This window comes from Micropterus dolomieu, linkage group LG23 (genome assembly GCF_021292245.1).
Source record: "Micropterus dolomieu isolate WLL.071019.BEF.003 ecotype Adirondacks linkage group LG23, ASM2129224v1, whole genome shotgun sequence".
In the NCBI taxonomy this organism is placed as follows: domain Eukaryota; kingdom Metazoa; phylum Chordata; class Actinopteri; order Centrarchiformes; family Centrarchidae; genus Micropterus; species Micropterus dolomieu.
The window spans coordinates 6926052-6950929 of record NC_060172.1 but is presented as its reverse complement, the minus strand read 5'-3'; the positions used below and the strand labels follow the sequence as shown (position 1 = coordinate 6950929).

The window sequence follows — 24878 nt, the reverse complement described above, 5'->3', positions numbered from 1 at the left end:
GGAGTAATTTGTGTAGGCGTGAGGGTTTGACTGTTAAAAGTGCCTTCACTTGAATTAGCTTCATCTGTAAAATGTGATTCAACGTAGAAAAGTGTACAAAGTAAACTTAACTTTTTGATTTAGCTAAATTGATTAAATCATTTAAGCAAAAATGCCATATCAGTTTCCAGCGTCTCGCATGTGAGGACTGTTTGTTTCAGAACATTTCAATTTGTACCAAAAAAAAAAAAAACTAAAGTATTTTAAGACATGGATTCTGGAAAATCTAGCCATCATTATGTTTTTCTGACAAAACAAGTCCTCCCTCACAATTAATCAGGGCCTAAGATGTCTTCAAATCAGGTTCTGGAGTCAAACAGTGGAAAGACTTCGATCAAAGCAAACATAGCCAACTTTAATCCTCAATATTATCTAAAAAGAATTTAAGAAAATAGAATTAAAAATGAGCTCTTAACCTAATTTCTGACGCTGAGGCTTTGCTAGTAACTGCACGCACATCATTTGCACCATAGTTATTGCTTATTAGTTTAAACCCACTAACATCTAGATGCAAGATATTCATTTAAAAAGGCATAACTTTTGCGCAAGACCCTCCACAGAAGAAGAAATGTTTGGGTGAACTTTTACTTTGTCTCATCTACTGCTTCAAATTCCAGCCAAGAATTTCCATATCTACAATAAACCCTTTAAAAACAAATGTTGAACAAGGCGTGTGTCAGAGTGCGGCTAGTAAAAAAGATCAAATACTTAATGGTTACATTCAAAATACAAAACAATTTAATATACAACTGTTTAAAACAATGTAGAATGTAAAAACAACAGTAACCACAACATCTGTAAACCGGACGGTGGACAGTTTGGTTTGGTGAGTGGATGTACAGAACGACAGCAGTTTGCCCATTGAAACTCATGCATGACCAAGCAGTTTATCCACGTTGATGCCAACTGTTAAAAGCTTCTGAAAGTGGAAAAGAGCTAAAACATTTTTATTTTCATCAAAATTATACATTGTAATTTACAGGCCCTTCCAACATTAACTTAAAAATTGAAATCCCTGCAACAAGAGGTGAACCCCGCTGATGAGAAGGAGAGTCTGAACTGTTTCTGTCAACATTTTGGTCTGAAATCACAGTAAGATACAGGAGCTGGTCCCATGCTGTTAAAGAAGGGTGTCACTATAACGCTGTAAAAAAATAATCCGACAGATTTTAAAAAAGGGTTCTGAACATATGGCCATATACTCAGTAAAAGCGACTAAAAAGCAAAATGTGTACGCCAGTGAAGGATCCACTGTCGCTGAGAGTCCATTTTACAGTCACTCAGGAGGAAACTTTAAAGAAATATATTGAGTTTTGTTCAGCGATCGAGTGTTGAGGGAGATCAGGGGGGAAATCTGCTGGTCGGGTTTTAAAACAAGTGCATATTCCACTTGAAGATTTGAGCGCTCAGTCAGTGTTTGTTGTTCGTCTCCTCCTGACCCGAGCTGGAGATGCCGTTCTGGGGTTGTGTGGAGCCCGAGCCCAGCCCGTACAATCTCCCACAATACTTTGCATCATCAATGTTGTCTTCAAAGAAGAGCTGAACAAAAAACAAACAAAAAAAAAAAAGGCCTTTTAGTAAGATGACTGCATTACTAAAAACACACATGCTATTCTTGCCTTTATTACTCAATTAATGGGATGCGTTTCCTTTCAAAACAGAAGTTAGAGTGGGACATTTACAGCGAGGGTAAAACACACAAAGCAGCCAGATCCCATTCATTTTCTATGCGAAGTGGTGAATCTTCAGCGAGCACAATAGGATAGTGCAAGATCTAATAAATGAAAAGATCTGGAAGGGACAAAGTGGCATTGTAAATAAATGTATTTTTTGGTCCTGTATCACTGTGGACAGAAAGTACATTTTGGTTGACAGCTTTCTGTGCGTTTCCACTCTGAGGGACCCGTTAATGTAAACTAGTGGACCTTCAGAGGGTTATGGACAAAAGGCAGTTTACTGGGATGGAGAGAAAATAGATGTTTCCTACTTCCATCCTTTAGCACAGTTTTCAGTGAACATAGTCCTCTGGGTAGAGGGTAGAGCGAGTAAAGAATGTTCCGGTAATAAAAGTTAAGATTATGCTGCAGATCAACTTCAGTCCCATGAAGAAAAAAAAAAACCCTGACTATTTCTGTGACTGTACCTCTTTCATTCTGAAGAAAGCCATGCCAGTGAGCAACGAGTCTGATCCAGCCTGATGCTGACGCCCTATCCTCTTCAGCTCCAGCTGGTCTGCTACTTCCTGCAGCCCTCCCTGTACAAACACACATAAGTCTCAAGACTTCAAAACAACATGAACACCGTCAACAACTACGGTCTCAAACTGTTGAGTTGAATCAAGGCCTCTGATCTAGTTTCCACCCCCTGTATCTCCGTATCCAGTACACCGTACCTTTAGGTTCTTGCAGCTCTTCATCAAGTACTTGACGTCGTAAATTGCGGGGAAGAACAGGTTGAGAATCTGGAAGAAGTCGTGTTCCTCCTCAGGTAGCCGTGCGTCTGTCAGGAGTTTCACCAGGTAGCCAAAGTCATAGCCGCTGAGAAGTAGAGAACACAACGGGAGGGTTCAGGTCAGGATGGACTGGATTAAAATGACGTTAGTGGGTTCAAACTATCAAGCAATCACCATGGATCAAATTTAAGCTAAAGTAAAGTGGGCGCAGTTACTAGTCTCAACTTCATTACAGAAATTAGGTTAGGATCTCAAGTCAAATTCTACTAATTGCTTTTTTATAATTCTTTAAGGTAACATTGAGGACTAAAGTGGGCTGTGTTTTCCTTGATTGACAGGTATCCATATATTCTGATTTGTTCTGGCTCCAGTAACTGATCGAGAAGACATTAACCAAACAAAAGTTTCAAAAGCCCCTTCAAAGCCTGGGGGAGAACTGAGACGCTGCATTAGATGTCGACAAAGTGGTGACGTTCAGCAGCTGTGGTGCTGACAAAGAAAATATTATTGTTACGAATCAATGAACCCTACAAAATGTCTACAGTCAGCGCTCAATACAAAACCCTTAGTTTCAAAAACAATGAATGAGTCCTTATCAAACAAAAAAGAACACAACTAGTGAGAAAGTAGCTGCCTGCTCTGATCGGCTGGATGTGGAGGTTGAGTCGGCCGACTCCTGCAGATATTTAGCATGCATAGATGGACACATTTAAAACAGATATTCCCTTAGTTGCATGGTGTGTGTTCCATTACAGATTGTTTAACAAAACCGAACAGGATGTGAGAAATGTAAGTAGCGGTGTCTCTACAAGCATAACTACATTTCTTGCTAGAAAGGGAAGAACACAAGTGAGTGAAAACCAGCAACCGACCTGTGGAAGGAGAGCCACTTGACGTTTTCACAGAGCACCAGACCAGACGTCATGAGGAGCTCAGCAAAGTAGAGCGTGTCGATTCCTTCTTCTTCGTGTTTTTTAAACTGGAGGCCGGAGTTTTGGAGCAGGTCTATGGAGTCCTGTGAGTACATGTCTTCTCTGCGGGGAGCAAAAAACACATTAAAAAAAACCAACCTCGCAGAGTTTCAGAAAGCGCTAGAAGACAAGATGGGAGTATAAACAGTCTGCCTACGTGAGGTTGAACTTGAAGTTGAACTGCCACGTCGTCGTGCCAGGAGGATAGTCTCCATCCTCGTTCATGAACGTGAGGCCGAGCTGGATGATCTTCAGGAGGTCAACGTTACACCTCAGCAGCTGGTACTGGTAGTCCACTGTGCTGCGGAACTCGCCGATTGGCCGGACAACCACTCCAGGGAATTCTGTGTCCTGATTAAACAGAAAAGAAAACGCACTGTTATGTCTCATCGGTATGTGGTGGTCATAACATAACCACGCACTCAAGTTTCCTAATCAACTTTTTTGCCTTTACCTGCCTAATCTACGTCATCTACTTTTTACAAATTAGCTGAAAAAAATACCGTGATTTACACTTGCAACTTTTAAGACAAAGGAAACACTGTTTACTTCAGTTTTTTTTAAAAATTGATCAGCTTGCAATTAATACAGGTAACAGAAAATAAAGAGAAAAATGGGGACAAAAAAAGCTCGCCATTTCAAGTGTTCCCACTTTAACATGAATTTTAAAAATCCATTTTTGAAGTTAACCTGTTTGCTACTCGACACGGATAATTTTCCTGTTAAAAAATAAATACATACATGAATAATGAGCCCTAACAACAGGATATATTTCACAGATTGATATTCAAATGTGTCAGCATTTATCACCACTCACGTCCTCAAGCCTTCAGAAATTAGGATAATCCGTCTTTTATTCAACGTTACTCAAAAAAATGGGAATGTAATTCTTTATAGTAACTCTGCTGTCCAAGAATGCAGTAATTATTCATTTCTACAATAACTTCTCTTAAAGTCTGTTACTTACCATTGCAATGTAATTGTAGCTTTGAATAATCTGCCGGATTTTCCTCATTTCCTCCTCCACGTTGCTCGCCCAGACCTCACAGATTATCTGACTGGAATCTGTAAGTGCGGCTGGCATGTTGGCAGGTCAGGAAGAGGGCTAAATTCCCCAACAATCCAGCAGCGATCGTGAAGGGGGCGAAGGGGACGCAGTGTGATGAAGAAAGACAACTCTGGGAGAGGATGAAAATAAGGAGTTAGAGAATGCATTTAAATCCCACTGCAACACTGGTGTCAGTATAATATCAGACAAACAAGGCTGGAGATTAATGTAAGTACCACTTTACTTTGGATCTAGTGTGAACATTTACAATAAATGCCCATTACAGCCTGGTGGAGTCTTTATTTAAAAGTAAATATGTAACTCCTCACAGCATACATGCATTTAAATGGATGATTCATTCAAAGATGCATTAAGCAAAATGCAGCTGGAATGACGTGGGTTTTTTGTGTTTCATTGACATTAAGGTAAAGATGTGACAGTAACGAAATTCATTCTCTGCACTTAACCCATCCCTCAACGGACCAACTCCAGATCTGTGCCAGTGTCACAGGTCAGTGGCACTGACCAACCCGAGGAAACCCACGCAGACACGGGGAGAAGATGCAAACTCCACAAAGTTGGGCTGGCACGACTGGGGTTCGAACCCAGCACTTACTTGCTGTGTGCACCGTGCAGCCAATGGACTTTTTTTCCAGCTGTAAAAATACACTGTGGAGGAGATGGTGATGGGTAAAAGCCTCTTCTTGAAGACTGGAGCCCGTGCAAGTATTACCAGTACTGCAGTACCAGGTGCACTACTCTCAGGTGCCAGGATATTATTAGGTAGGTAACTTACACCACCAAGAGTTCATTAAAACTAACCAACTCTAATACAGCAGCCCTTTAATAAACACTACCTTCATGAAAGCAAACTGTTTCAGAGATGTGTTGATTTTGGAGGCTGATTTTGAGATAGCAGTGAGTGAAGTGGCATTTTCATTAACGAAAAAAACAAACAAACCCCGGAACATTAAAGAATGAATATTTCCTTTTAAATGAACTATTTTGTGTCACCATGACATCAAGATGAACAAACCTTGTACAAGCTGCTGGTTGTTTATGATACCAGGCTAACTAACACAACTGATATCAACGTAACAACAGACACATTAAAAACGGCCCATTTACCTCAAAGTCTTTGGGAAGACTGTGTGTTTAACAACTTTGCTTTAGTTTAAAATATTATATTAACACTAGCAAACGACGCTGCATTAGCTCTGAGTGCTTAGCATGAGCGGCTAACGTTTCCAAGCTAGCCCTCGCGCTATACCAAGAAAGCTAAAATCACCGGAACAAAGATGAAATGAAACAGCTCTGCGTTTTCACTCCTCAACCTGTCACAACTTGCTACGCACACTGCAGACATGTCCGCGTTTCACTGTGGGAAGTATAAAACTATTAAAAAAACTAGGTTTACCTCTGATTTTCCACGACGTAACAAGCCAAGCTAGTCGATAGCGCCTCTGTCGCCGTCTCCTTCTTCTTCGTGTCCTCCTTCTCCTGCTTCTTCTCCTTTGTGTATATTGGAGAATGGCAACCAGACGGTGGCTGTGCACACCGCCCCCTCCTGGATTAAAGCGTGCAACGACGTGAAAAAATACTTTTTTCCAAGTGGTTACAAGCATTTTGGTCAAAACTGAAGCCACTGTTTCAAAATTCTTCGTTCACTCTGCATTACCAACATGCATCTTGGCCAGACAGTTAATCTCACCTCTAAAAGAATCTCAAACCACCAAAACACTCCGTACATATATAATAATAATAAACTCGTTCAACCAAACACTGGAAACAACTCTCCTTCAGAAAGCTTAGGCTACATTGTCACTCATAACACACTAACCTAAAACAATAACAACAGGGAGCTTTATACATAGATAATGAACTTTTATCTTTGAAGTGTGATTGATTTTCACATTAATCGGTTTTTTATTATAGCATAAGAACAACATATTTTCACTTTATTGACTAAAATGTATGTAACAAAATAAATCAGAAATGCAGAAACGTGCTTCAACATTCTTCACAGTATTTTATTCTATATTATTGTATATTGTATTTTTATATATTTTTTCAATTGCTAACACACATTGGTCAAAAGCCATGTTTTCAAAACTCTTCATCCAGTCTGCATTACCAACATGCATATTGGCCAAACAGTTAATCTCACCTCCACAAGTCAAATCACCAAAACACTAAATATATGTCTCAAAAGAAACTCGTTCAACCAAACACTGGCAACAACTCTCACTCAGACAGCACAGGAATTGTCCTTTATTACACACTAACCTAAAAAACAAAAACAACAGGGGGCACTATCTCTGAAATGCATATGATTTTTTATGTAAATTTGTATTTTATTACGCAGTAAGAACAACAATTTTTTCACTTTATTGACTGTACTTAAGTAATTCCTAAAATTTCAGTGTTGCAATGCAGTTGTTTTGACAGTAACACTGGTACACAATGACCACAACCTGTAATTCATGTTCCAACCCCCTGAATCAAGTCCGCTAAAATACAAGCACATTTCCTGCTTTACCTTTACATTGCAGTCCTAAACAACACTTTTTCAAAACACTACGCACATTGACTTAAACATAAAATTTACTGTAAATATTCTGCTAATGTATTTCAGTCTGGTTACTGCAGAAATGCAGGACATCCTGCCATCTTTCTGTTTTCAGAATCAGCTTTTATTGCCAGCTATGTAAACATTTTTATTATTATTATCATTATTATTTACATGTTAGAGGTAGATACACATACAAGCATGCATGTACACAGTGTGATGGAGCACAGTGCAAAGGATACTGGAATAATAAGTATTATGTGCAGGTGTTATATACTTGAGATAGGTGGATTTGGTATACAGTATATACACAAATTGACAATATGAACAGCTCTGAAATAGACAACGAGAGAATGATGAATAAATAATATAAGTAAATAATAATAATAAGTAAACAGGTGGCTGAACAGGCAGAGTTACTGGGTTATTGCACAGGATTTGTTCCTGACACTGTGTTAGAGATCAGCTGTTCATCAGAGTGATGGCTTGTGGGAAGAAACTGTTCCTGAGTCTGTTGGTTTTGGCATACAGTGCTCTGTAGCGCCTACCAGAGGGGAGAAGCTGGAACAGGTTGTGTCCGGGGTGAGATGGATCTGCAGTGATGTTTCCTCACTCTGAATGGAGGGCAGGTTGGCACCGATGATCTTTTCTGCAGTCCTGACTGTCCGTTGTGGTCTGTTCCTGTTCTTTTTGGTGGCAGATCCAAACCAGGCAGTGATGGACGTGCAGAGGACAGACTGCGTGATTGCTGTGGAGAAGTGGAAGTTGAGAAGTTTGGAATGTGTTTTTAACAGTTTTGGTTTCAATAGTTAGCATTTAAAACATGTCTTGCAAATATATAGTTTTTTGCAGTTGGTGAATTAGAAATGAGAAAAGAGTTCATGGATTTTGGAGAAAGAGGTCATTGAATGCATTTTGTGTCAAAGCAATGAAAAATGATTAACAGTTTTGTCCGCATACACTTGTGTGTCTCTGACTGTGTGACAAGTTTTGACAATGTGACTTCAGTTTTCTCCGATGCCTGTTAGTAACTGAAAATAACTGTAATATAGGATTAATGGGGAAATGTATGTTTTAAGATTCTGACATACTGTAATTCTCCTGCCACTCAAATACATTTAAGGTGAATTTAATTTTGTTTTACTGCTCAATACATTGATGCATTGAATGTAAAAGTACTGTAGGCTACTTGACATACTTGTACTTCACTGTATTTTCACATTATATTACTTTATACTTCTACTCCACTACGTCACGTGGGCAATATATAGGGACATACTATAGGTGAGCTATAGGTGCAAATTACAAATTACAAAATCAAACTATCCACATTTTTATTTTTAATAAATCTTGCAAATAATACTTGCACCGTTATCTTTCTTTTAGTGCATAAGACCACAAAGCAGGACTTTAACCAGCCATCACTTCCAAACTGATTGTCTTTTAATACCCCATACAACTAGTCCACAAAATCTGTATTTTAAACTCACACACGCAAATCAGATTGGAACTACATGAAAGCACATTTATTTGAAAACCATCTCAAATACCTCTTATAGGAGTACAAAATATATTGCTTGAAAAAACATCACTTTACACGCCTAGACACACCGCTGATAGCAGTTCAATACAGAAAATGGATTTCAACTGAACATAACTGGCTACATTGGCCTGCCAGGCAAAGTTCTTTGTTGATTAATGAACACCTGAAGGTTTGAGTTTCATGAATACTTAATTTGATGACAATAAAGGGGGAGAGAAGGCTTACAATTGGTGACATTTATAATCTCTATATTTAATTTCTCTAACAGGGCACTGGCATTTTACAAGAGTGGGGAATAAATAGAAAACAGACCTGTCTGTTTGTCAGATCAGGGATTGGGAAAGATGAAGGATTGCATTTTATTTACTTGATTAGAAAAGCAGTGCAAAAGAGGATTTCTTTCAAGTTCCCAGATCTTTTAGGGGATGGAGGTTAATGAAGGAGCAGGCTGGGGGACATGTATCTTTTGGCAGATAGGGTATGACAGTCAATTAACTCTGAAAGTAAATGTGTTAAAGTGTAAAGTGTTTTAGGACAGGTCCAGTCCTCTCAATGCAGAGGCTTAATTATTAAATATACAAGCTACACAAGTCCTGCTTGTTACAGTCTAATTTATTTTTTTAATGTTTTATGATTCTACCAGGTCAAAACTTGAAACCTGAATTGTTTTTGCTTTAAAGCATCAAGTCAAGTCTCACTGCAGTAAACCCATAAGTTGTTTTTTTACTTCAAATCCAACTCCAGTCAAAGTCTTAAATTAAGTTCTTGGGTTGGCTGAAGAGAAAAAAAGCCAGACAGGAAGTGGTTTGAACATGTGAGGATGGCTAGTATTTGCAGGGGACAGAAAATACTTATTTAAGCCGGTATTGTTGTACACAGCAAGTGAGTCTACTCAGTTTGTGGCAAAACAAAGCACCAAAGCTCACTTGCAAGCATGGCAATAAACCATCTCCCCTCTACAAACAGGTATCATTATATTTGCAGGACTGTAGACTAATTACAGCCAGTCTGCTCATGATTTTACGATGATACCAAGGTTGCCAAAAGTCCCCCAAATGCTCCCAAGAACTGCCAAATGTTGCAGAACAGTTATAGAGAGTAATGCATAGAAAACTAATTCTTGACAAACTTCTGTGCAGAAAATAACATTCTCAATACACTATACTGTTATTATGAGACACACCTTTTTCAACTAACTCACTTACTTTCAACAAATGATCACTGGTGTTTCCATCCTGTATGTCTTTTTATTAAGTGATCTCCGAGGCAGAATTGACATTTTTAAGTTAAGAGCACAGAAAGTGCTGTCAGAAAAAAAGAAAAGTAGTGTACATGTTGAACTATAAGGAGGATGTTTATCACAAACACATTTGTTGTCCTTATCTGGTAGAGCCAGACCTTCGCCACGCTGTACTTCAGTGAGTCCATCTACTGTGCTTCACATTTCACAAATGCAAAAAAGTTAACACTGTTGGACAAAAACAGGCTTTTCCCTCGCAGCTGTAAATTGATTGTGTCCTGAGATGAAATACCAGACATGGTAAGAGCTGACACAGGTGAATTTTCTAAAACAGTTTTAAAGATGTGTCATCAGCTGGTCACTGCTCTGTGGACTCTCTCCTCTGAATGTGGGAGATCTCCAGTATGGGCATGAGCAGCTGGAAAGCATCCTGGATGTAAGACGCGCTGTTGGACGCCTGTGAGGAAAGATGTTTTGAAAAACTTGTCAAAATGTAACATGGAACACAAAATTGTTCTGAAATTACGTTAATTTGGGCTGTAAGTGACACAAACGCAGACATTCTGACTGCAAAACATCCTCCTTAACATGCTATTAAGACTCTTTTTCAGGCTTCACAAGCTTTTTTTTCTAATTCTACAAATGACGTGAGATGATTTCACTTGTTCCCAGAACCCGTAAAAGACTTTCACAAAATTAAAATAGCTAGACCCAGCGTGACTTAGATTGCTGTACTTCTATCAATGGCAATCTGCAAAGAAAATTATGAATCAAAATCCAACATGGATGGAAAGAATCGCATTTTCGAAATATTCCTGAGATAATAAAAGGCTACTTTGTTGACGCTGCTGAATAAGAATTAAAGTCAGCACCAATAATGACTCCAATGTGGACTCCAAAAATGCAGATTTGCTTCCTCTGACCATCTGCAAGAATGCCTCTGTTCACCTACAGTAAGTTTTGTGACATCCATCGTACGTAATCAGGAGACATTGACAATGAAATCTAGAGTTGTGTGTCATTTGCATAGCTACGATAACAGATCTTGTGTTTGCTTATTATAGAATAACTGACCCTCAGTGGATTTCCATACAGCAAGTCAAAACAACAACAGGTGAAACCAGAAAAGCTGTGAAACTACATTTAAAAAAAAAAAAAAAATAGACGTTTAGAATTCAATGTCTATAACACAAACCTCTAAAAAGACTCCTGTTATCAGAGGGTTGAGGACGTCTCCCTTCTCATTTGACTGTAAAACACAACATTTAGAATAAGTTACAATCAGCTTTCACATGAACAATCAGCAGGGATGATGCGACAAAACCAGTTTGGAAAATGAAAATATAAAATAAAGAAAGTAAGAAAAGTAAAGATTGTTTGATACAGCACCTTTCTATAGGGCACGGTCACAAAGTGCTTCACAGAGAGAAGCTTGTTTGAGAGTTTTGCTACAGTAAGTTTGACAGATGCAGCAGGAAAAACGTGAGTGGAAACAAACAGAAGCAGGGCCCTATGAATTTTATTATTTTGTTTAAATTCTGTGTTTTTTGATATAAGCACATTTTGTCATCAGAAACTGGGTGTATCATGTGGTGGATAAATAAAATTTCAACAATAAGAAAATAAAAAAAAATCCCTATCAATGGATTTGATGTATCATGCAAATATGCATGTAGAAATGTTCTAATATATGTGCAATTATTTATGAGGACAAGTCACAATAAATGTATTGTAACAGTAAGCTATTAGAATACTATAATGCTATTTTATAGGGGACAATTCACAGTGAATGCATTGTGAATTGCCTCCAATTAAATCGGTTATTACTTGACTAGTGACGGTTTGTTCCCACGGATCTTCTGCAGGACAGTCTCCATATTCTGCTCCAACACACGGTAAGAAGTGGGTCCAATGGAGGCTACTCTCACGTGGGCAACGCTCCTCTGTGTTTACAAAGCCTGATCCAGATTTTTATAAATTGCATTTTGGCAGATTCCACAATATTCTGTGTTTTAACACTTGATTACATTTTTATTATCAAATGACGGAATTCCGTCTGCGTTTTCCACATCACGGAAATCACAGGGCCCTACAGAAGGTTAAAGTGAGTTAAAAATGAGAAAACGCTGGAGGTCAGCGAAGATAAGATTAGAAATGTTATGACTTCAGGTGTGTGTCCTCTAAGCACCACTGGGAGTTGGGAAACTTGAAGGAGACAGAGTAATTAAGTCCCAAGGTGTTTAGAAAATTCTGTTTTTTATCTAATGGTTCTAAATAATCATGATGATGAAGAAAAGACTCAATAATCCCATCCTCAACAAATTCAGTAACTTAGTTGGCAGCGGTCTTAAAATAAAGGCCTTGATCTATTTCCCATATTCAGATCTACTTCCACATTAAAACTAAGTGAAATATCCAACTGTAGAACCGAACTCTTTGATACACAGAGCTAAGTTAGAATCACCACACTTACCCCTGCGGTTGTTAAGCAGCAGGTGAACTTCTTGGAAAGCAATGAGATTTCTTTACACAGGACAACAGTTAACCTGAGGACAGACAACATGAGAAATAGACGTCCAGTTAAAGTAGAGATGAGACTGTGAATGTCTACTGTGCAGCTCCTGCAGTGTCTCCACACGTGTTCAAACAGATAATCCATGTGGTCTTACTGTGACAGAACGCTGGCCTCTGTTCTGCCGTTGGAGAAGAGGATCATCTCAGCCAGTTTGTGGAAAAGCTCGATGGATCGAGCCGTTAGCTCTGCAAGACTTCTGATGGCTGCAGCATGAATCTCCTGACAAAATTCAATACATACACACTGCTGAATGGACAGAAGAAACTGTGTGGACTAAAACATGAAACGTACAATAAAAGCAACTGTTGGCCAGATAGGAGCATTACACCATATCAGTGAAGTGTGGTGCAAAAACAAATGTCGACTAATTGATTAGTCACTTGACAGAAATGTACTGAAGAACCATTTTGATCTGCTTCCACCTTCTCAAAGCGTCGGGATTTCTCACTTTTACATTATTAAATCTTTGGGTTTTGGACTGTTGGTCAGACAAAACAAGCTATTTGAAATAAGCAAGGAGTTCTGACAGCAACATCAAATGACTTCGTCTTTTGTATTGATAAATATTGATGATGGTTAATCAGTTATGGAAAATCAGTATACCTCTACAGAGAGTGTTTTCTTTATTTCCTCCTCGCTCTCCTCCTTCTCTGGTGGTTTGGTCATGTCAGTGATTTGGCTGCAGGTGCTCCTACAGGCCTGTTGGAGGTTAGAAAACATGCTTTTAATTAACATAACTAGGTTGCTTAGCTTTATGAGCCACCATTTGGCCGCAATAAAAAAAATAAGAATACTAATAAACTTTATTTATATAGAGAGCACAGAGAGAAAGCTGAAATAAAATACCACAGTGAATGATAGAATGCATGAGGGGCAAAATAAAGGACAGGAAAACAGGAACTGCTGGACAATAAATACTACCTCTGTGTTCAAATGTAAACATATTTTCATCTAGGCTGTTTTGACCAACCACATTAACAACACTACAAACTGCAGCCTCACTAATGACTTTCTCAACAAAAACTGAACAGGCGTCCGATCCAAAACACAGAAATGAAAATAAATAAATAAAGTTAATTTGACTTGAAATGTGACTTTGGTACCTTGCTGAGTTTTTCAGCTGTTGCAGCGACACTGAGACCCTCCAAGGCCTCCGTTAACTCCCTCTCAAACTCTGTGCCGTCTTCATCTGGAATTAGAAATGTACAATCACTTGGTTCAGGTGTTGCATCAATTCCGGTGTATGTATGATGTTGTATTCCTCTTACGATGCTGGTATTTCTATGACCGTTACAGACATGTTACCTTTCTTCTCGTCCACTTCCTCATCATCAAACTCCACCAGGGAGAAAGAGTCCTTGATGAGATCCAGCTCTTCCCTGAGCTGAACCAGCTCATCTCCTGACAGAGTGGTCAGCACCGACTTCACCTACAGCACACGCACAAAGATTTGAGGCTTTTACCAGATACCACTGAATTATGCAATATAAAATAATGAGTCAGTACGTCTATTTGGCCACAGTAGGTGTATTTATATTATATATTTTGGAATGAAACTCCCACCGAACCTTAGACTCGCTATCTCGAGCCAGCATCTCCAGTGCCTCGAGGTGTGACAGACCCTGAAATTCATCAAACAGCATCCCATAGTGGGCGACCACCTTCTTCCCAGATTCTGACCACTCTTTCTCTGCTGTCTGCAGCTCCTCCCGCTCCTTTGCTTCCCTCAACACCTACGAGACAGAGAGGGATGAAAAGTTTAAATAAGACAGGGCTTGGTACACTGATAAATCATTAAACACTCTTTAGTCTTATCCTTGTCTGTTTTTTAGCTTAGTTTTGCTGATGAAGATCATGACATACAATGTACCTTGAGTTGAGATTATTTTTAGTATTTCATTTAATTTGATCACATTTTGTTAATGTCATTTTAGTCTCATTTTGGCTACAAACAGCTATGAAGAGGTAAAACAAGATGTATGACATGAGATTCACGTCTTTTAGAGATGCTGAAGGTCAGTTTAGGTCATTAATATTCCAGTCCCTCATCAAAAATAAATTATGTATAACTTTGATATCTGACGATGGTCTGCGTACCTGAGACAGAGTGGAGTTCCTGTTAATCAGTCCTTTGGTCTTCTTAAAGCCAGGATCGCCTTCTGCTATCACGTCCATCGTCTTCTTCCCGATGAACTCCAGAGCATCCAAACCGCCCGTTATCACTGTTTTCCCCTGTGAATAGAGGAACATATAAACAGTTTAGTTTCAGTTTAACATTCACAACACCTTCTCTTAGTGAGTGACTTACACCAAATATAACATGAGTGAATTAATTAGTTAGCATGGGGGTAGAGACTATGTTATACTAACTTTTAGAGGCTCTGTTATTAGTTTGGTTGCTGCATCAAATTGGAAAAAATAGATCCATCAATAATGAAGTTGAGAAAGAAATGGAACATGGATGATGTTTGTTTCCAGACGGCTGGACCTGGTCAACTTGACGGATTCCAAACAACCTGGCATCGTGTCATAAAACCTAATTTAAAAAAAAAAAGTCAACTTTGGAAATACAGCCCGACTTTGTTGGCATTGTGGGAAAGGTTTCTACCCATAAACAAAATGTCATCCTTATGTTTTTTTCCTGGAACACATAAATCACCAAAACTGAACATTTAATCCCACAGAGTCGTGCTCACATTTACTCTTTGAATGTTTTTAAAAGGTCAATCAAAAGTGAACTTACTTTAAAAAAATATAAAATAGTTGAGAGTAACTGAGAGAAAAACACAGAATTGCCATGCTGCCTTTTCTCAAGAGCTCACGTTTTCAGTATCAGTGCTCCACACACTACTCTAGATCTACTCTACCATGAAAAACGGATGTTTAAGATGTACTTAAAAAATGTGAACTTGTCTTTCCCCCATCCAAAGAGCAGAAACAAAACACACAATATTTCTGCTTACTGTGCTCTGGACGACGCTGGTGAGTGACGACAGCATTCCCATCGCACTGCCCACCACTGCCGATCCATCAGCTGCTGCTTTGTCCGTCTCACTGCTGGCATCAGCTGCAGGAGTAGAAACAAACACAATACATACTGTTATACAATGTTGATAGATGTGTGGAGAAAATGTGTGATTTGTGATAAATTGACTTATATTTATATATGTCTGTGTACAAGAAGGATAGCTCCTTGATGATTAGACCAGTTCACCCAGTGATGTGCCTTATCTATACACAACACACAGTAATTCCTTACCCTGCTCTTTCTGCTCCTCCTGAACTTGTGCAGAGAGTTCGGTCGGACTGGGGATTCCCAAAGATGTCTCTGCCTTCTCTATTACCTGAGTGAGCCCTTGGCCTGGATTGAGAAGACAGACAAGAAGTATGTGTCGTACAGAAGAAGTGTTAACGATAATAGAGAGAAAGATAGTGAGTGATTTTGTGTGTGTGTGTAAAAATAAATACAAGGCAGCTCTCCATGTAGATAACTAAAAAGATCACCAAACAGATTATATATATATTATATAAGAAATACAGAAAGATTGGGTTAGGTGGTCTGTACTCACCCACAGTAGACACAGTAGCTGTTGCTGTGGATAAGATGGATTTGCCCCAGCTGCCCCAGTATCCCCAACCACCCTGAGACACAGTGGACTCACTGGATGTCTGAGAGAGAGGACAGAGAGGGTATAGGGAATGGAAGGAATAGGAGGGAAAGAAAAGACAGAGAGAGCAAGGGACAGAGGTTATGAGTAAGAGAAATAGCAAGACAAAATCAATGACTGTTGTACACAAGAAGAAGTGACCTTTGGTAAGACCCTGGGGCTGGTGGGGAATTCAACTGTTACAAGACAAGGCTTGTAAAAACATTCACAGTTAACATCTGAATAGTTATGCCGGGACAAATGTGCAGCATTCAGAGTCCTTTGTGCAGTAATAACCTGTTGATTTGTGGACAGAGGCCTGCAGTGTCTCCCAGGGCACAAAAGATTGAATATGTAGTGAGCAGAGTGAGATACTTTAGACATTATTATGAAAACATTTTTAGTTATGTTTATGTAGTACAGCAGTATTTTTTTTTTTGCTGTATTTTAGGGGGTGTTACTCTCTGAGCTGCCATACCAGATTGTTAACAATAAAGTGAGAATATGTTCAATGATGGCTTTATAAAACTGGTTGATATTTTCATGAGCATCAGCAGAAGTGTTGTTCTGACCAAGGCCAAGATGAAAATCACAGCCAGGCGCTGCTAGATGGCCTCTGAGAAAATGTTATCCCATGCTTGTCTAATTAAAGGCATAGCCTCTCAAACGAGCATTCCCCCAGAAATTCTCATTATATACCATTATTTGTAGTTTTGTGTAGTATAAACAATAATTATCTCAGTGCCTTTGCCGGCTGCTCCTCTACTTTCAGCATCTCCGCCTCTTCGGCTGCAGGTTTGGCTTCTGGTCTCCTCCTGGCTTTCCTTGTCGGGGCCACATCAGTCGTGATGTCAGGTGCGGTCTGCGGGGAGCTGTCGGGCGTTTCGGCAGGAGAGGCATCCTGAATCTCTGGTGCCACCTCTGGACCCTCTGCCGCTGTTGCTTCACTGTTTGACATCTCGATGCCTCAGCACATTCCTTCAAAGTGAAAATAATAACTATTAGCCAGATAAGTATCCGATTAACCTGCCGAATAACTTGAAGATCAATGTACAAATTTTGAGGGGACAAGGGTTTTTGTAAAAAATGCCTAAAGAAAGAAATAGACACTGTTAAAGCGTCCTTCTTCCACCTTTAGATCCAAACACTGTGATATTTAATGCATTCATTTCAGGAATTACTTTGTAATAAAATGCTTTAATTCACTGTTTTGGTGAAATCAGTTTCCTTCAACCAGTGACAGCATACATTTCCCTAGTTTTAAAAAAAATGTTTGTTAAAAGGTTTTCAGGAACAGGAATGTATATTATGACATTACATAAACGTTAATTACTGTTATTGTTGTATAGTAACAAGTTGCATTGCTATTCAATCTTTAATATTATGTGTTGCTAAAGCCTTTGGTGAGCTAACGTTAACGTCAATGAATTTGACAATACGGCCAGGAGTGTAAATATTTATCTTTAATCACTAAAAGCTGTTTCAATAACGTTAATTATAAACGCATAACTTAACTCGGTCGACAAAAACCCAACTGTTATAACGTTACTTTTACTACAAACTCACCTTTTTCCTCCTGTCAACGTCTTGATGCTAACTTAGCAGTTCACGTCACCTCAGTCTGCTGACAGCTTCCTTCCCAAAACCAACCACAACCAGACAGGTTTATCTTCTTTATTTCGGTTTGCACTTCTGTTTCTTAAACGCCTTGTAAACAGTTCAATGTGCGAGGTTTTCTCACTCGTTTTGTCTAAGACAGTTTTAGCCACGTCACATTGTGTTTTCACCACCGACCAGGGTCCAAAACACGGAGGATCCGACAGAGAGCCAAGCTGGGGAAAATAACTTCCGGTTAGTGTCTTCAAAATAAAACACATGTTTTTGGAACATTTGGTAAAACATAGGTGGGAAGTGCGAATCTGTATCCGGAAAAATACCAAACGTCCTCTACATATGTATTTTAGAAACAATTAGACACATCTGAAAAGGTTGGTGTACATTTTAGATATCATTTGACTTTTCCAGGGATGACTCATGATTTTATTTTTTAAAGAAAAAACCGCCGTACTACCGGTTCTCTCTGTCGTTAGGTAGCTTGATGACGCAATTAACTTCGTCAAGTGATGCAGACCTCCGAAGCCTTCAAAATAAAATTATTTAAACTTCCGGTTCTCAAAATTAAAGTACATTGATATTTAGTTGTCGTTTATCCTCCAGATCTGTTCCGTTTTGAAAAATCAAGTAATCGTGAATGTATTTATTCAAGAAAATACAAATACAAATGACAGATCACCAAATAGTTTGCGAATGTTTTATACAAATAGAAATATTACATGAAAAAGTAGCCTTATTATCATTATTAAGTATTACATAAATTATATATTTAATTTAATCTATGTTGTTCTTTTCTCCGTCACAGACTGTATTTGCACGGGGAACAAGCCACGCCCATTCGCTCATACCTGAAGCAGGAAGTGAACGTACCCGGACATCATGGCAAGGACTGGTCGTGTTCGCGTTGCTTAAACACGTCAGGGTAAAAGCTGAATAACAGACTAAAAAAAAAAAAAAGGAGTAAACGGAAATATTTGAACTAACAAGGATCCTGTTAGTCGGTTATTTGTTGTTTTGGTCGTTGTCAGAGCTACAGGTGAGAATCACTGGCTTAGATTTGAGGTTTTGTTTTTTAAATGTGTGGGTTTCTCTCTTCCTCTGGTAAAATGTACAATATTGTTATACCAGAGGAGCTAGGTATTCAGTGCTTAAACTAATATATAATTATTTAAATGAAATATTCTTTACTGGACTAGTATTCCTGTCATAACTCTTACACAATTATCTTCACTAGGGCCTACTTCCTTTTTAGTTTATCCTAAGAGACAACAACGCGAACTTTTAAAAGGTATTGAAAGCCAAAGGAACCGATCAAATCAACATTTTTTCATCTAAAAATCAATGCAGTATGAGAAATAACTTTAAGACAGTAGGCATGTTTCTATCTAGTCTAATTGTGATGCGAATTTTAAGCGTACTTTTGAAATGTCGCTAAAAATAAATTGCGAGATATGTGCGTTTCCATCTGCTGGTTTGGAGCGAATACACCAGGTTACGGCAAGCGTAGTTACGTCAGTAGTTGACGTTACACATGGCTGTAATAAACAAGACGTCTGGGTTCCAAACCAGAAACAAAACCAGTTGCATGGACCTGATGGTCGCTGATCTTAGAAAAATAGAGTGAGGTCCTCAGGGATGTGTTTCAAGCGGGCAAGTTGCAACCAGTCTCCGCACCTTATTATCCGGTGTTATGCCGAGTTTTGCACGCCTACCGAGAATTGCATGCACCTCCAAATAATGCTTTTAAACGATATAATATCCTTTGTGGATAACGGATTCGAAGGATATATTTTATAAACGTTTAGAGTCGTTAATATTTTATTATTACACTCAGAAGTAGCATTGATATTCAGCAAAAATATGTGTCCCGTTTGATCAGTGTGCAGAGCAAAGTATCTGAAAAGCACCTTTAAGAGGTGAATGCATAATTCGACAGAACAGCTGATGAAGGCTACCTGCCCAGATTTGCATCCACCGCTTTTCTCAGGGCAAATGAGCGTTACCAGCCGCGAGGTGCATGAAATTCTCGCAGGTATGCAGAGCTCGGCACAACCGGGCAAGACGCCGACAGCAGAAACAGCTGATCAGATGTGAGTTACACGTTCGCTACGTCGGAACTTATTAGGAAAAAGTGTTTCCATCTCCAATTTAGCGCATTTACTCTTTTTCGAGAAAGGCAAAAACCACCTCAAGCGAGCGTAAAAAAATGTGCATAAAAACGTGGATGGAAACACGGCTAGTGAAAACAGGGGCATTGAAAAGTCAATCTAAAGGATAGGTTATGGAAGTTGAAAATATGCCATGAGGAATAAAGAAAAGCAAAAGCCTGGAGTCCTGCGTTGCTCTATGAGCCATAACTGTTTACTTTTCCTGTTTTGCAGGTTTGATTTGTCTAAATGTGAGCTGAAGCCATGGTACCAACTCAGAAACACCACCTGTCACGCCTGCTTCTCTCGGTCCTGCTGCTCAGTGGCTGGACAGCAGAAGGAGCTCAGAATGGGTCAGAGCAGGCAGCGTCCTCTCTGCATTTGGCCAGCGTCCCCTCCAGTGGGGACATTGTGGTGAAGGAGGGATCCAGTGTGCTTATTGAGTGTAACGTGACTGGAGTCCATGATGACTTCAAGTGGTACAACTCTAAATCACATCTGCTGGATGAGGACGCAGGTGGGAGACGGAAATGCTGCACTGAGAAGAAGTTCTGATTAATTAGTTATTATATTAAGAGTTATTTTTGCCTAAAATAGTTGTTGTAGCGTTTTACAGAAAGCTTTTATTGTTTAAAAATCAGCTGCCATGCCTTCCCTTAATGTGGATTTTTTCTGAAACGGGTGCATTTGACACTGTCTGATACTTCAGTAATCAAACAGCCCACTTCTAAACATTGCTGGCAAAAATGTTGCTGTTTCTCAGTGATTTACTCATAATTAATCGATTCCGCAATATTTTTTGTCACACCTCTGGTTGGTTTTCCCTGGCATTAACCATTATCAGTTAAATGCTGTGTCAGTCCAAGTTTTGCTTTCATGCATGTATCAGTAATCTCTGAAACCTCAATGACGAAGCAGCTTCTAATCTAATCTGATATATAAACCCGCTTTTATTTTACCAGGTGGTGTTTTGTGTTCTAATTTGTGGAAGAATTAAAGTTGCATTAAGTAAAATTGAAATTAAATTAGCACTGATTGGGTTTCTTGGCCAGCGTAAATGTTATTGATGCCGCATTACAAACTGCTTGAAGGAGGAGATGTGCTCGTAATAAGATGGACTCTCCCTGTTCCCAATCCTCAACTCATATCTTTTGGTAAAACTAAAACTGTCTGTCTGTCTGTCTCCAGGTGGGAAGTGGCAGATTCAGCAGAATGGCGTCCTGAACATCACTGCGGTCTCCTTTGAGGACCGCGGCCGCTACACCTGCGTAGCCTCCAGTGGTGCCAGTAAGACCCAAAACTACACCGTCACTGTGCGTGTAGCCCACTGCAGCAGCGGCCTGGGTCTATACTTCGTCATCATCTGCCTGGTGACCTTCACCATCACCATAATCCTCAACGTGGCGCGGCTCTGCATGGTCAACAGCCACCTCAAGAAGACGGAGAAAGCCATCAACGAGTTCTTCCGCACCGAGGGTGCAGAGAAGCTGCAGAAGGCTTTTGAGGTCGCCAAACGCATTCCCATCGTCACGTCAGCCAAGACTCTGGAGCTCGCCAAGGTCACGCAGTTCAAGACCATGGAGTTTGCTCGTCACATGGAGGACTTGGCACGGAGCGTTCCTCTGCCGCCACTCATCCTAAACTGCCGCACGTTCGGGGAGGAGGTCGTGGAGACGGGGAACCCCGGCCTTCACCCTACAGGGCAGGCCGGGACCTCTGTGCCTGGGAACAGACAAGCTATAGGCCCGCCGTCCTCCGACAGAAGTGGAGAGGAGGAGGAGGTGTGTCAGGCGCTGCTGTCAAGCGAAAGAGAAGGGAACAATGGAGGCAACGTTGAGGTCAAAGTTTCAGTCCACACGGTCCAGTGAGGATAAGGAGGCTGAGATGTACCTCCATGTGCTCGCGCCAGGCTCACGATCAAGTGTGTCCTATGAGAGCAACGAATAGCCTCAGAGGAAACAGTTTTCTGAAGTGTAAAATCATTACAGAATGTTGGAATTAGTTTTCATTTAGATTTTTATGATTCTAGTTCTGCTTGTCGAATCCTGGCTCCATTTCTTGTCCTACTGTTTGAGTAAGACAAGAAACCAAAACGGCTTTATTTCAAAGAGGTGAGCAGTCCTGATGGGCAGAGAATTTTGAAAAATTATTTTTGGGTAAAGGGTAAAATAAAGACAAATATAAATATTCTAGCTTGAAATGTACAAGTTGGAATCAGGCTGTTTTTTCTTGAGATGGGTGTCCTAGCGTCAGATATTAGACTTACATCTGTGGCCATTCTGTACCTGCTGAGTGATTTTCTTTTGCACACAGCTATTGTAGCAGCAGATATAACAGCTCATTTCTTTCCTTTAGGAGACACCATTTGCTGCTGTTGACTTTGACAGTCAGCCTTCAAACAACAAAATATCCTCATTTCATTGTTGTCATGTCATGGCTTCCTGCCAATCACCTGCCACTCATGGGAAGTTTAATACTTTGAAATAATCCCTCAAAAATTTCGATTCACAGACATGATTGCTGTGTCCATGTCACTTCATTTTAAGTCTTTGATAGTCAGGACAGCAGTTGATTACCGGTTAGGATTCGCATCACAATGACTATTTCAATAGCAGAAGTAAATGCCTAAATATAGTAAACACTAAGCTTAAACATCCACTTTTACCTCTCAGTAGCAGCAGAGGAACTGAAATATAAATGATTATTTTTACATTACTGCTCCAAAACACGTCTGCTGTGATGGAAAATATAAATATGCAGGTATAATCTATCAGATTTTGGTGTGCATGCCAGGGAAAGTTAGGGACTTTCAACTTTTTATAGTGAAGGTGATGCAGCATTTTCTCTCTGTATTTATAGGGACATTTTTGAGTTACATTTCTAACGCTGCTTAATAATTAGATTAATGAAGTGTGGAAGGTAAAAAGTGACTAATTTGCCTCAAGTCTGTGTGTTTTGTGTAGAGGTTTATGTTTAAATATGAATTCACACAGACTCCATGTCCTAGGTGAGATATCTAAAAAAAAAAAAAAAAAAGTGTCCACCTCTACGTGGTGTCACAAGGCTTAAAAAAGTAAGATTTGAAGATGTTTTAAATGCTTCTATAGAACGTTTTTGGAGCTTGATAAAAGAAAACACTGTTATGAGGAGTTTTAGAACCTGTTCAGAGGCCAAAACATGTTGAGAAACCAGGTCAGCAGCTTCTTTACTGTGAGAGATATGAAAGTAAAGCGTGTAAACTGTGAATCAGATGTGGAACTTGATAACTATGGTTAAACAAAAGTTTTGAATAATTGTGATACCATTTTGCACTTAGCTGAATCTTGAATGTGTGAATGAATATGTTGTTGCTGTGTGAAATTGTTTGATAGGTGTTTAAATATTTAAAAGTTTTCCTAAAATAGTCTTTCTCAGGGACCAAAGGCAAATGTTTTTCAGACCACAAGACAAAAAAAAAAATCCTATAATTGACACTAATCAAATAAATACAATAAATACAAGCCAGTGTTTGTGTGGTGGTTATTTCTGGCCCTTGAGGTAACAGTAATGAGCCACTGGGTGTAGCTGTTGGGTAAGACATCACTTCTTTATATCAGCTACAACATTGGTGGATTCATCAACTGAAACGCTCCTGAAAGGTTGGTTTGCACATTAACAGCTGTTGATGAACACTTGATATCATTGTTCAAGAAACATGAAGTGATAAACTCTTGGGCAAAGTGTATATATCATCCCAGATTTCACTGTCTTGCTTGGTTGAAGTACTAAATACAGTTTAAAACCTGTAGTTGTACTTGATTGCTGGTTGCTATTTCACAGTAACTTAAGATGAACATCATAACGTGTGGGTAAAGCTAGAAAATGCACCAAAATTGACATATACAGTAAAATGTCTAGCAGTGCAGAATTACTCAACATCATTTAAATAGTACTTTCACTCAAACCAGTTACTTGAAATCCCTTTATTAAGTTCAGAGACAAAGAAAGAAAAAAAGAGAATATGAAAGTTTAACGAGAAAAAACCCCCTAATAAACTAGAGTAAGTTTAAAGCAACTAAATGAAAAAAACAACATGATCCAGATTGAACTTTATTAAATTTTCCTGTAGTTTTATTTAATTAATGTTATTGTGCTTCGCTCAACTTGATATATTCAATACATTTGGAACCTATGGTAAAGTATTGTAGGTTCAAACAGTCGTTCACCCAGAATGAGTTTGTGATGCGGGACCACCGACAGGATTGATGAGTCACCAAATCTTAGACTGAGTATTAAAACATCACATTAAAATTGTGTCCTTGTACTGTTTCTTTTTGGTTATTGTTCTTTTTCATCTGTAACCACAATGTCACTAACATTTCAACATCTGAAAATCTAAAAATTATTTCTATTCCAGAGTCAAAGAAAATCTAACTTTTTTGGCTTTATTCATACGTTTCAAAGTCCTTTACATACAATTCAACCTTAAAATGAATTTAACAAATTATGAGGGTAAAGAGAGGAAACAATCCAAGGAAGGTTAAAATTTTGGTTGAAGACACTCAGCCTTTCGCCTCTCATCCAAGCGGCTTCTTCAGTTCTGACTGACTGAGGAGAATCCCAGCTATTTAACCTCGGTTACAATGATCGATACAGGCCTGATGTTTAAAAAAGTTATTCTCTCCAAAAACATCAAAACAAAATCTCTCAAGTCAGCACTTGTCAGCAACTCTTATTACAAAAGCGAACATGTTTGAACACAAATAAATTTGCATCTGCAGGAACATACAACCAACACACATTCATGATCTTTGAGTGTAAATGATGCACTTCACTCACAGTACTTTCCCAGAGGTTAATCTCCTGGAATGCAGCTACCAACATCTTGTAGTCTATCTAGTATTATGTTAAAGTCTGCCCTACCTGAGAAATAAGAAGTTGGAGAGCAGCCCAAATACAAATAACCTTGGGCCTCTGTGTTGAATAACTGAAAAAATCCATCCTTCTTCCTTTTCCTGTCCTCTCTGGAGGCCAGCTTATCTAAATAGAATTGA

General features: G+C 39.2%; 3 protein-coding genes across 3 annotated transcripts; 1 reads left to right on the top strand and 2 right to left on the bottom strand.

Annotated features, from left to right (window-relative positions):
• Positions 1 to 754: 754 nt before the first annotated feature.
• Positions 755 to 6052, bottom strand: cnot8 (CCR4-NOT transcription complex, subunit 8). The gene is made up of 7 exons (XM_046039438.1): positions 5928 to 6052; positions 4430 to 4640; positions 3620 to 3813; positions 3364 to 3525; positions 2432 to 2576; positions 2183 to 2293; positions 755 to 1578 (listed from the first exon to the last, which is right to left on the bottom strand). The coding sequence occupies exons 2-7, from the start codon at positions 4544 to 4546 to the stop codon at positions 1450 to 1452; spliced, it is 858 nt and encodes a 285-aa protein (XP_045895394.1). The 5' UTR covers positions 4547 to 4640; positions 5928 to 6052; the 3' UTR covers positions 755 to 1449.
• A 3797-nt stretch (positions 6053 to 9849) lies between these two features.
• fam114a2 (family with sequence similarity 114 member A2) lies at positions 9850 to 17908 on the bottom strand. Its single transcript, XM_046039434.1, has 14 exons — positions 17651 to 17908; positions 16830 to 17062; positions 16007 to 16106; positions 15697 to 15798; positions 15401 to 15504; positions 14535 to 14669; positions 14006 to 14170; positions 13743 to 13866; positions 13541 to 13626; positions 13041 to 13136; positions 12532 to 12656; positions 12336 to 12408; positions 11058 to 11111; positions 9850 to 10319 (listed from the first exon to the last, which is right to left on the bottom strand). Exons 2-14 carry the CDS (start codon positions 17040 to 17042, stop codon positions 10221 to 10223), a joined length of 1476 nt encoding a protein of 491 aa, XP_045895390.1. The 5' UTR covers positions 17043 to 17062; positions 17651 to 17908; the 3' UTR covers positions 9850 to 10220.
• A 647-nt stretch (positions 17909 to 18555) lies between these two features.
• Positions 18556 to 23345, top strand: LOC123962931 (microfibrillar-associated protein 3-like). The gene is made up of 3 exons (XM_046039437.1): positions 18556 to 18734; positions 20080 to 20362; positions 21034 to 23345. Exons 2-3 carry the CDS (start codon positions 20110 to 20112, stop codon positions 21711 to 21713), a joined length of 933 nt encoding a protein of 310 aa, XP_045895393.1. The 5' UTR covers positions 18556 to 18734; positions 20080 to 20109; the 3' UTR covers positions 21714 to 23345.
• Positions 23346 to 24878: the final 1533 nt, after the last annotated feature.